General features: G+C 36.6%; 1 protein-coding gene across 1 annotated transcript in view; it reads left to right on the plus strand.

Annotated features, from left to right (window-relative positions):
* Positions 1–13,539, plus strand: part of OLA1 (Obg like ATPase 1) — a 201,474-nt gene that overhangs the window by 25,005 nt on the left and 162,930 nt on the right. The window contains exon 4 of the mRNA XM_004476799.4: positions 3,943–4,070. Within this exon, the coding sequence (XP_004476856.1) occupies positions 3,943–4,070 (128 nt within the window). The remainder of the gene's footprint in view (positions 1–3,942; positions 4,071–13,539) is intronic.

A 13,539-nucleotide genomic window follows, 5' to 3' on the forward strand; every position in this document is an offset into this window, starting at 1 on the left:
ATTCACCTTAATACCAAAGCCAGATAAAGATAATACAAGAAAAGAAAATTACAGATGAGTCTCTCTAATGAGCATAGATGCAAAAATTCTAAAAAAAATACTTGCAAATAGAATCTTAACAGGGAAGCGGACTTGACCCAATGGATAGGGCATCCGCCTACCACATAGGAGGTTCACATAGGCCTCCTTGACCCGTGTGGAGCTGGCCCTTGCGCAGTGCTGATGCGTGCAAGGAGTGCCGTGCCATGCAGGGGTGTCCCCTGCGTAGGGGAGCCCCACACACAAGGAGTGCACCCCGTAAGGAGAGCCTCCCAGAGTGAAAGAAAGTGCAGCCTGCCCAACAATGGTGCTGCACACACAGAGAGCTGGCGCAGCAACATGATGCAACAAAAAGAACACACACAAAATACACACACACACACAAAAGAAACACCAGATTCCCGGTGCCGCTGATAAGGATAGAAGCAGTCACAGAAGAACACACAGCGAATGGACACACAGCACAGACAACTGGGGAAGGGGGGGAAGAGGAGAGAAATAAAAAAAATCTTAAAAAAAAAAAAAGAATCTAACAGCATATTAAAAGAATTTTGCACCGTGATCAAGTGGGTTTTATTCTTGGTATGCAGGGGTGGTTCAACATAAGAAAATCAATTAACGTAATACACCACATTAACAAATTGAAGGAAAACAACCACATGATCATCTTGATTGATTTGACAAAAATCCAACATCCTTTCTTGATAAAAACACTTAGAAAGGTAGGAATAGAAGGAATGCCCTCAACATAATAAAGGACATTTATGAAAATTCCACACCAACATATACACAATGGGAAGAGGTTGAAAGCTTTCCCTCTAAGATCAGGAACAAGACAAGGATGCCCACTGTCACAGTGTTGTTTCATATTGTTCTAGAAGGTCTAACTAGAGCAGTTAGGCAAGGAAAGTAAATAAAAGACATCCAAATTGGAAAAGAGGGCATAAAACTCTTACTATTCACTGACATGATCTTATATTTATAAAATTCCAAAGTATCAATGGGAAAACTATTAGAGGTAATAAATGAGTTCAGCAAAGTGGTAGGATACAAAATCAACACAAAAATCAGTAGTGTTTCTATAGAGTAGTAATGAGAAGCTAAGGAGGAAATAAAAAAAAATCCCTTTTACAATAGCAAAAAGACTAAAATATCTAGGAATTAATTTAACCAGGAATATAAAGGACCTGTATTCAGGAAACTCCTGTGTTCTTTTGACAGTATAATCCCGGGTCATCTTGTAGTCACCCTGCTTCAGCCTTGGGGTTAATAGCCATGTCTACAAGAAACTCTAGGTCTTTATAGTAGAGAATGTTATTTAGAAACTGTCTGAATGTCATTGTGTTCGTTGGTATTTTGATTTCACTATTCCTAAGCTATCTCAGTGGACGGAGGTAGAACATCTATGTATATCAGTGTTCATGTATTTATATAACCCACTCTTCTACACATATACCTTTTATATTTATTTCTCTATCTATACTAAAGACCATTAGCTCACCACCAATTCCAGTACAATATTATTATTATTTTAAAGATTTATTTATTTCTCTCCCCTTCTCCGCCCCCCCCCCCCCAGTTGTCTGTTCTCTGTGTCTATTTGCTGCGTCTTCATCTTTGTCCGCTTCTTTTGTTGTCAGCGGCACGGGAATCTGTGTTTCTTTTTGTTGCGTCATCTTGTTGTGTCAGCTCTCCGTGTGGGCAGTGCCATTCTTGCGCAGGCTGCACTTTCTTTTGCGCTGGGCGGCTCTCCTTACGGGGCGCACTCCTTGCGCGTGGGAATCCCCTACGCGGGGGACACCCCTGCGTGGCATGGCACTCTTTGCACGGATCAGCACTGCGCGTGGGCCAGCTCCACACGGGTCAAGGAGGCCCGGGGTTTGAACCGCGGACCTCCCATGTGGTAGCCGGACACCCTAACTACTGGGCCAAGTCCGCTTCCCTCCAGTACAATATTACAGGGTTTATTCTAGCTTTCTCCCTTTTCTCTGTTTGTCCTCTTCTTCTCCAACTCTGAGAAATCTAGTTCCTGTTATCTTCAATATATAGACTTATTTGCTCAGTTCCTCTTTTGTAGCCAGTCTCCTCATCCCCTTGATCTGGAAACCCTTTTGGCTTGGGCCTTTGAATCCACTTTCTTGCAGTGCTGTCTACCTTGTCCTTGCCCCAGCTACTGTGCTTCACTATGTATCATATTTATTAGATACTCCAAACCTTTCTTAAATCTTTTTAGTAAATCAGGCAAGGTGAAGGCCCTAGATTCATCAGTTGTGTCTAGGGGATGAGATTTATCTGCTTAGTATAGGCTTTAACTTGGTAGAACTAGCTTCTCCAAAGGGGCAGCAGATGCTGGAGAGGCAACAATACTTAAAAAAACAGAAAACAAAAAATTAACCACTTTTTACATATTTCCCCCCACACTGGATTTTCTGATAACAATTATCAAGTATTTTCTATCTATAATAAATAAAAAAAAATAAAACAATTATTTTAAAAGAATTCTTTTTCTATACAGATAATAGTCTTTTGTGGAAATTTTATGCAGAATTTTTAGCAGGATTAAAATCGACATTCTGAAAATAAACTTTCTTTTCAAAATTGACAAAGGATACAAGATTATATCATATACCTTAGTCATATGACATTGACAGTGCTTTTATTTGCTCATATGCTTAAATCGCCACTTCTATTTGACAGACCAGTAAAACCCAGATTTTTCTAACTTGGTTTCTAACTGTGCCTTTAGTTTGAATAAAGCAAAGATTATTTTGTATGTGTTTCTAATTATTACGCTGTTATTAACAACTGGCTTATTATTTTCCTGATGTCTGGTTCACAGTATTCCATGCATTTTTTTGGGCTTCAAAGTCTATCTGATTGTTAAATGAAAATCAAGACAAGACTGTGTTTGAATTCTAGTATTCTAGTTTTTTCACTATCAGTTGACTGATGTTGTATGCAATAGAGATCCATTTCCTCATCTGTAAAATGGGCTACATAAATAGTCTACTTTGAGGAGTTGTTTTAATGTTTGAAATTAGATAATTCATGCAGAACACTTGATCTAGAGCCTGGCACAAAATATGTTTAGTCTTTTTTTTTTTTAAGGAAATTTTTAAAAAGATTTATTTATTTATTTCTCTCTCTCCCCTTCCCTTCCACCCCAATTGTCTGTTCTCTGTGTCTATTTGCTGCGTCTTCTTTGTCCACTTCTGTTGTTAGTGGCACGGGAATCTGTGTTTCTTTTTGTTGCGTCATCTTGTTGTGTCAGCTCTCAGTGTGGGCAGTGCCATTCTTGGGCAGGCTGCACTTTCTTTTGCGCTAGGCAGCTCTCCTTACGGGGCACACTCCTTGCGCATGGGGCTCCCCTATGCGTGGGACACCCCTGCGTGGCAGGGCACTCTTTGCATGCATCAGCACTGTGCATGGGCCAGCTCCACACGGGTCAAGGAGGCCCGGGGTTTGAACCGCGGACCCCGCATGTGGTAGATGGACGCCCTAACCACTGGGCCAAGTCCGCCAACTGTGTTTAGTCTTTTATGATGGTTACCTTGTCTTGCATCCATATACACTTCTGAATATGTGTGTGCCTGTGCCAACAGAACTTTAATACTTACTTTTCCTTAACAGTGAAACTAATGATAAATGTTTTAATCTTTAGAGAGACAATAAAAACATTTATTGTCCTTTATGATTTTTTCTTCATTTCCTTGGCAAGAAATATCCTAATGTACAAAAGGATTCTTAAATATTTTGTATCATTTTTCAAATCATTATTGAGTGCCTTCTAAACATTGTTCTAGAAAGGAGAGAGTTAATTTATATGAAATGGTTGGGGAATACAGTTGATTAATAACAGGTTCTTAATACTATATTATAATAAATCCAACTTTTGTTTTTCAGCAAAATTCCAGCCTTTCTAAATGTAGTGGATATTGCTGGCCTTGTGAAAGGAGCTCACAATGGGCAGGGGCTGGGAAATGCTTTTTTATCTCATATTAGTGCCTGTGATGGAATCTTTCATCTAACCCGTAAGTACAAGTTGCTTATTTAACTGATTAATTTCATTAATCAGTTTTTCTTTCCATATCTCAAATAAAATTAGAAATGACTGATTAATAGGTTTGCTTCGTTTGCAAGAATAATGGGTTTGTGCTTTTTTATTTAGCATCATCTCCATATGTGAGACTTATTCCATAGCATGTTTATTTTGTGTTGATATTTCTATTTGAATTTTATCCCTTGTTCTGAATTAGATCCATTTAGAAGTGTTTCTGTTTAGAAGTAATTTTGTTGATTGTAAAGACATTTTATACATGTTCTTAAATTGTGGAACATTTCTGCATTCTTGCTTATGCCATGTGTTGAGAAGACAATTTATAGAGGAGGAGATTCTATAATTTTGGAGAGAAAAGCATATGAATTTTTTATTAGAGAGGAAAGGATTAAGGAGGAAGTATAGATCTGCTGCTACTTATAGAGGAATATAAAACAAAGAGAATACAGGTTGGTTTGTGACTACAAAAGTGAGCCAAGAACAAAATAGAAGGATTTAGATAAAGGCTCAGGCTAATCTGAATCTCATGATAATAATATTATAACGAGCAATTTAATGCATATGAAGGAAACACAAGTTAGAGGGTGGGGGACATCTAAGTTCTGATTTAGTGCTTTTGTTTGTTATTGGCTCTTGACCAGAAAATTATAACAATGAGTATTTAGAAAATTTTATAGCAATTTGACTAATTTTTTTGCCATTTAAATCTAATAAAAAAAAGTTGCTAGTATTTTATATATATATTTGATTGTCATTAATTTTTGTTATATTTTACAAAAGTCCACCACACATAGTTTGAGCAGTACCAATCTAGATAGCTTCACCTTGGGTCAAGGTCTAGAGAGACCTTCTGGAAGAATTTGTGATACAAGCAAAGAATGAGGTCATTAGGAGGGAAAGTACAGTCATGTAGAGAAGTATTACCTAAAGATCACTAGCTGGTGAGAGTCTCTATGTTTTCCTTATAGTTTGCTTCTCCAATGGTTCTGGAGTACGGGTTTAGAAGAGAGGGTGGAGTCAAGTATCTCTTAGGTTTCTGAACTGGGTCAGTTGAATGAATCATGATTTAATTCACTGAGGTGCTAAATATAGAAGTAGTAGCAATTCTTGGGAAAGAGATGATGAATTCAGTTCGGACACCTTTTTTTGAATTTGTGTGCCTAGGATATCCAAGTAGGAGATGCCTGCCAGGAAATAGGCTTGATAGGCAAGTGTGACAGAAGAATGAGGGCAAAGGAACTGAAGATTTGTATATACAAGTGATTGAAACTGATGGGTGGACTAGAGCTTAACCAAGAACAGAAATGAAGATAGGAGTGGACTGAAAGGCTATCTGATTTTCTAATGAAATTCAAGAACAGATAGATTAGGTGTAAGTGTGTTTGTGTATGAAGGGATATTTGTCTTAAATTTTTGAGAGCTAGAGCAGTTTTCTTTTTAAATTTACTTTGGGTTAGTATGAGATTTGAAGTATAGCAACATCAAGAATAGCTTTATATCTTATTTTCCCTCAGAGATCCAAAAAGGAATGTTTTATTGTTACTTAGTATTCATCTTTATGTTTTTCTGACCCTTGGGGAAAAGAATTTGGTTAAAAGCTTACATACTTTAATGTATTTCATTTAATACATCTTTAAGAAGGATGCACCATCCTTTAGAAGGAAAAAAATCTAATTAAACTAGATAGAATGCCTTCTGTCTGTCTCTATATGTAGCAATTGCTTTCAGAGATGTTAAAGTGTGAAAATATGCATATTAGAATTGAAGAAATATGGTAATATATATATTATTGTATATTGCATAGGACACAGGAATGATACATTTACAACAGTTATTTTAAAAAATCTTCATAGAATTACATGCGGAAAAAAAGACATGTGAAGATTAAAAAGCTAAAGTGATTAAAGCTATATGAATATTAAGAATTCTTTAATTCCTACTTTGATATATTTTCATCTTGAACAAGTAGGCTATTAAATATGAGTATGAAATAGTTTTAGCTATCATATTGCTCTTGATTTGAAGGTTATTTTCTTCAAATATCTTAAAATCACCAGAGATGCAATTTACTTAGTTGTTTGTTTATTATTAATAAAATATGAAATGCTTCTGTTCAGGGTGCTGGGCATATATAGTGGGTAGCAGAAACTGAAATGTTCTGTGCTTTTTAATTTCCAGTCTAATGATGGAGATAGAGATTGAATAATTAATAATGTATAATTATGTAGTAGGATTTGTTTTTTTAAAAAATACTTATTGGTGAATTGTTCACTTATTTGCCTGTTACTACACGTTTGAAACTTGTTTTGCTTCTTCATCATTTCTTATTTTGGTTAGTAGTGTATAATTGGTATTTCAAGTTTATTTCTTTTAGTGTCTCCATTTTTGTTTTAGTTTGGATAGTTGATTTAAAACAGTTAAGTAAGGGGAGAATACAGAGAATGATAATAAATATTAGTGTTTAGGGTACTTTTAAGATTTCTGTTAAAACTTCTGAAAGTTAGGGAAAACAATAAAAGCTTGTTAATGGGAAGTCTAGTTTAATTACCAAATTTTAATTTATTGTTTCTCTTCATTAGTCTGGTTAACTTTAAAAAAAAGAAAAGCTTTCCCTTACCTTGTTTACTTCTGCTGCTTATTATGTATGTAAATATATAGTTTCTAAAATTTATACTTGTTTAAAAATCTAAATACTTATTTTGATAGGTTTGCTTTGGCTTTAAATCTTTAGATCACTCTGTATGTTACTCATTCATTTGACACATATTTGTGCATCACCTCTTATAAATGCTAGGCTCTGCTAGATGCTGAAAATGTAAAGGTACATAAAAGAACAGTGTGGCCCTTGCCCTCATGGAATTTATTAGCCAGTAGAGGAGATAGACATTGAATAAATGTTCACATAAATATTAGATTTCATTTTCCAATTTTGTACAAAGAATAGAGAGTGAGAATGTGTGTCTGTGTGTGGTGTTATCTTGAAGAAGTGACAGTTATGCTGAGAGATCAACATTGAATGGAAGCTAAGTTAGCAGGTGGAAGGCAATATGTAGAGTAAATGACTTGTTTTTAAGGCCCTGTGGTGGAAGGGAGCTGCTGCATTGAAAACACTGTCAGTGCAGATAGAATGGATGATGAGGAGCAAGAGTGATGTAAAAGAGCCCACGGAGAGAACTGGAGATGTCATCATGTCCACAATATTAAGGATTTCCATCTCTAATGACTTTACACGATCTTAAATTTTAAAAGGGTTTAAATGCAGAATGGGATGGTGAGCAGATTAAATTGTTACAGGAGCGTATTTTGCAGTTTAGTTGAGTTGCATTTTTAAGTTTTAAGAAATGAGAATGAGTTAAGGCACTAAGAGTTTGAAATTTGATTTTGTCATAAGATACTAAAAATGCTATCCATAGATAAAGTCTGAGCATGAAAGAAATGTAGAATAATCCATTTTGTAAAAGAACCTGTACACATTACTTAGTTTGCTGCCCCCCCCAGCTCTTTTTCCTGGTGACGTTTGTTGCCACATGTATAGATATTTCACACCTCCCCTTCCCTATTCATATAGATTTCTCTTTAAATATTTTTCAATGATTTTCTAGCTTGCAAAGTGTACTCATAAGCTTGTGTGAGCTAGAAAGAATGAATGAAAGATTAAATTATTGATCACCTGTGCAAAATGCAGTTTTATGTATTGTTTTTTGAGGTATATTTAACTATACTTACAGCTATGGATTTAAGCTATATAAATAGAAATTTATCTTTCACTAAACAATTGTTGAGGAAAAAAGTGGTGAAAATGAGTCTTATTTTGACATAAAAATTATAAAAATAGATATTGCATTGATGGTAGTTATTAGAGCTGACCTGGTGATTTTTATAAGCAGAGCCTTGTGGGAAGTAATTTTATAGTACATATGAATCTTATTCTTAAAATTAATTTAAAATTCAAATTAGAGTCTTCACTTATTAGAGGATCACTTGATTTTCTTGACCTGATTTAAATGCCTCAAAACTTTTTAAATAGAAGATTACTTGAATGATCCAATAATCTGCTCTCTGTGAAACTTCACATTTGACTAATCTCAGGTACCTTTTATTTGTTTTTTTAGCTAGTGTGCAGCAAATGTGTGCCAATCTTATATAGCAGGTAGTTGCACTATTAAACATTTTTTTCCTATACACAATAACAGGATGAATCTCAGTAATTAGGCTGAGTGAAAGAAGCCAAATGAAAATAAGAGTATATACTGTATGATTCCATTTATATAAAATTTTAGAAAATGTAAGCTAATCTATCAGAAACCATGTCAGTGGTTGCCTGGGGTCAAGGGGATCTGCAGGGGTGGAGGAAAGGATTACAAAGAGGAAGGAGGAATCCTTTGGGAATGATGGATATGTTCATTATTTCAGTTGTAGCGATGGATTCACAGGTTGTGTATATATATGTCAAGGTATATGTATACATATATTAAATTTTATACTTTTTGTGTGGTGTCACATTTCCCCTCAAAGAAAAAAAAAGATGTGGGAAATTAAAAAAATATTTTTCCTTCTAGGGGAGTTTTGATTATTCTCTGTGTTTATCCATGTTTCAGTAGTGTAAGCATTGGTATGATGTCGTCTTTCTAGATTAAAATAAGGAGGTTGGTGCAGGTATTTGTCTTGATTTATAGCTTAAAAATTAAACCTGGCACTTGTGAGTCTTAAGATTTTGTGAAGTACCTTGGGATTTGGTTCAATTAAAATGAAATTGTCATACACGAGTGTCATAAGTTCAAAATCTTTTTCAGCTAGATAATTTAAAAAAATGGATTCCAAAATATTATTCTTTATTGACAAGTTTGTTAGTAAATTCGTTGGGCAAACATTTTTTAAGACTTTTATTTGTAAAGTGGAGGGATGTGCATATTTTATTTTTAAAATTAGTATATAGTAAAATGAACTTTTTTTTTTAACAGTTCTTTTTTTTTCTTTTTTTAAAAAGATTTATTTATTTAATTAATTTCCCCCCCTCCCCTGGTTGTCTGTTCTTGGTGTCTATTTGCTGCGTCTTGTTTCTTTGTCCGCTTCTGTTGTCGTCAGCGGCACGGGAAGTGTGGGCGGCGCCATTCCTGGGCAGGCTGCTCTTTCTTTTCACGCTGGGCGGCTTTCCTCACAGGCGCACTCCTTGCGAGTGGGGCTCCCCCACGCGGGGACACCCTTGCATGGCACGGCACTCCTTGCGCGCATCAGCGCTGCGCATGGCCAGCTCCACACGAGTCAAGGAGGCCCGGGGTTTGAACCGCGGACCTCCCATATGGTAGACGGACGCCCTAACCACTGGGCCAAAGTCCGTTTCCAGTAAAATGGACTTTTGTGTGGTATGTTTCTGTGGATTTTAATGTATGTATAAAGACATGTAACCACCACCACAATCAAGATTCAGAACAGTTTCATTATCCCCCGAAATTCCCTTATTCTATCCCATTATAGTCACACTCACTATCTTCAATCCTAGCAAATACACATCTGTTCTCCTTCACTGTAGTTTTGTCTTTTTGAGAATTTATGTGAATAGACTCACAGATATGTGTCTATTTTGTTTAGAAATGATGATTACAGATTAAAGCTAATGACATTGCTAGCAAATCATTTGGGCCTATCCATCACACATGTCTCTGCAAACTAGGGGGTGAGAGATTAATCTACATGGAGGAAAGGTTTTCATATTTTTTCCTTTATGATTTCAGTTTTCTATAATGCCATTGTTTTGTGGAGAGAAACCAGCACTCAACCACGGAGCCACATCAGCTTCCCTAGGTGGTTTTTTCATTTGTTTGTTTGTTGTTCATTTTTTTGTTTTTAGGAGGCGCCAGGAACTGAAGCTGGGACGTCCTGTGTGGGAAGCAGGTACTTAACAGCTTGAGCAACATCTGCTCCCCAAATCTTTTTTAAAAGATTTATTTTATTTATTTATTCCTCCCTACCCGCACTTGTTCACACTTCCTGTCTGCTCTGTGTCTGCTTGTCGTCTTCTTTTTTTTTTTTTAGGAGGCACTGGGAACTGAACCTGGGACCTCCCATGTGGTAGATGGGCATCTAACTGCTTAAGCCACATTCACTTCCCCAAACCAAGCTTTGAACTAATAGAGCTTCCTATCTCTAAAACATGTAAGATACTTGGAAAATATAGAATGTTATAAAAATAATAAGAATCCTGTGTTTGTCAAACTTTTCCACCCAAGAATTCTAATGGCAAAGACTTGGGCCTTTGGTGCACAGTGTAGCTCCAAGCACCTCACTTCAAAGAAAAGTTTTTGGAATCTGAAGGTTTATTTGCTTTTTAACTTGCAATTGTATACAGTCCTGAATTTGAAAAGCAGACTTTTACTTCATAACTACCAAAAGGCCTACCTGACCAATAAGTAGTACTAATTTCCAATAATAAAAACTTTCTCTATTGTACGTGCTTACTTTGTGTTTTTCAAATTATGTTTTGATCTTCATAAGAGCCCAGTGAGATATGTAGGCCTATTATCTTCCATTTGTAATTGAAACAACTGAAACTTTGGAAAGGTAATATGATTTGCCCAATTCATGTCCTAAAAGGTGGCAGTGTCTATGATTAAACCAACTTTGTATGAATTCAGTTCTTTCTACCACACTCTTTTCTGTTATAACATAGCATTAACTCCAACTCTGTGTTGTCAGCCTCTGGAAGAAATAGGTGTTTGGAGTAAAACTTTGACAATGCCTAGGAAAGATTCCTTATTTCCTAATGATTAAAGAAATTTTACCCTTGATGCTGGTGCTGGAGCTCCATGTTGCAGAAGAAATTGGGGGATTTTGGTTAAATTACAGTGCTTGGTCTTCTGTTTTTTTGTTTTTTTTAGGAGGCACTGGGAACTGAACCTGAGACCTCCTATGTGGCAGGGAGGCACCTTATCACTTGAACCACCTCCACTCCCTGCTTTTGTGTCTCTTATGTTTTCCTCCAAATGTCTCTTGTGTCATCTTGTTGCATCGCTTTGCCATGCCAGCCCATCATGTCAGTTCTCTGTCATGCTCATCTTCTTTTGGAGGCACCAGGAACTGAGCCTGATCTCCCATGTTGTAGGTGGGAGCTCAGTTGCTTGAGTCACATCCACTTCCCGTTGTGAGATATTTTTAACAAATGATGAAGGAGCATCCTCAAAATATTGCTACTAACCAAACTATCTTACATTTGGTGTATATCTCCCCTCAACCCACGCTATTATTATTATTGTTATTATTTTTATATCATTTGTAACGAATATACATAAACAATAAGTTTATAGTAAAACTTGTGAACTTACAAAACAAACATGCATAGTGTCATACAGGGATCCTATATATCAACCCACCACCAACACCTTGCATTGTTATAAGACTTTTGTTACAAATTATGAAAGAATATCATCAAAAATCTTACAACTAACTCTAGTTCATATCTTACATTTGCTATAATTTTCCCCAACCCACCCTATTATTATTTTTTAAAATATATTTTTTATTATAGAAGTTGTGAATTTATAAAACAATCATGCACATGTGTAGAATTCCCAAAAAACACCCATTCATCAAAAAAGCACACCATGGTGGAACATTTGTTACAGATTATGAGATAGTACCATCAGACTGTTACCACTAACTGTGGTCTATAACATACATTTGGCACACTTTTTCCATGCTCTGTTATCAATACAGTACATCTTTGGCATGAATGCATGAATGTTACAGTATTGCTGGTAACTACAGTCCATAGGTCTCTCCAGTTGCATTTTTCCCTGTGTTTCTCCACATTCCCACCACCCTGCAATGGTGACATACATCTGCTATAGCTTACAGAAGGATACTCTTGAGTCTGCACAGTCAACCACAGTTCTTATCTACCTCTGAGTTCTGTGTTACTCAGTCCCTAGATTATTCTCTAGCCTTCTTTCAGTTGACATTTACATCCCTAAATTACCCCTTCCAGCCATATTTATAAACCAGCTGTTACTATAATGTGTCACCATCAACTCTACACTTTTACAGTGAAGTTAATGAAAACTTCTGAGTAGTCCTTCTCAGCCCTCCTCTTATCCCCTTTAAGAATCTACCACCTACCACCAGGTCTTGAAGATGTTTCCCTACATTTTCTCCTAGAATCTTTATGGTTCTTTTATCTTTAGGTCTTTGATATATATTGACTTAATTTTTGTATAAGGTATAAGATAGGGATCCTCTTTCCTTCTTTTGGCTATGGATATCCATTTCTCCTAGCACCATTTGTTGAATGGACTATTCTGCCTCAGCTGCATGGCTTTGACAGGCTTGTCAAAAATCTCTTGACTAGGGTGGTGGACTTGGCCCAGTGGTTAGGACGTCTGTCTACCACATGGGAGGTTTGCGGTTCAAACCGCGGGCCTCCTTGACCCGTGTGGAGCTGGCCCATGCGCAGTGCTGATGCGTGCAAGGGGTGCCATGCCATGCAGGAGTGTCCCCTGTGTAGGGGAGCCCCATATGCAAGGAGTGCGCCCCTAAGGAGAGCTGCTCAGCGGGAAAGAAAGTGCAGCCTGCTCAGGAATGTTGCCACACATACGGAGAGCTGACACAACAAGATGACACAACAAAAAGAAACACAGATTCCCGTGCTGCTGATAACAGAAGCGGACAAAGACGACGCAACAAATAGACACAGAGAACAGACAACTGGGGTGGGGGGGTGAAGGGGAGAGAAATAAATAAGTAAATCTTTTAAAAAAATCACTTTACTAGATGTGAGGGTCTGTTTCTGAACCATCAGTTCAATTCCATTGGTCTATGTGTCTGTCTTTATGCCAGTACCATGCTGTTTTTATCAGTGTAGCTAGGTAATAAGATTTAAAATCCATAAGTAAGAGTCCTCTAACATGGCTTTTCATTTTTAAGATGTTTCTGGCTATTCAGGACACCTTACCCTTCCCAATATATTTGTTATTTGTGTTTTCTGTTTGTTTAAAAAAGGCTGGTAGAATTTTTTTGGGGATTACGTTGACTCTGTATACCACTTTGGGTAGAAATGACATCAAAATGATATTTGTCTTCCAATCCATGCTCATGGAATGTTCCTCCAATTATTTAGGTAGTTTTCTGAATACAATTGCTTTATATCCTTGTTTAAGTTTATTCCTAAATATTTGATTCTTTTAGTTGAAACTGTAAATGGAATTTTTTTCCCTGACTTCTTTCTCAGATTGTGCATTACTAGTGTCTTTAAAGTCTTTTTCATCTTATGTAATAAGTATAGCTACTCTGGCTTTTTTTTTTTTTGTCTTTTTGGTTGCTGCATGCATGGAATATCTTTCTCCAGCCTTTCACTTTCAATCTATTGGTATCCTTGGGTCTAAGGTGAGTCTCTTGCAGACAGTATGTAGATGGCTAGTATTTTCTTATCCATTTTGCCAGTCTGTGTCTTT

Source organism: Dasypus novemcinctus, chromosome 7 (assembly GCF_030445035.2).
Source record: "Dasypus novemcinctus isolate mDasNov1 chromosome 7, mDasNov1.1.hap2, whole genome shotgun sequence".
Taxonomy (NCBI): Eukaryota; Metazoa; Chordata; class Mammalia; order Cingulata; family Dasypodidae; genus Dasypus; species Dasypus novemcinctus.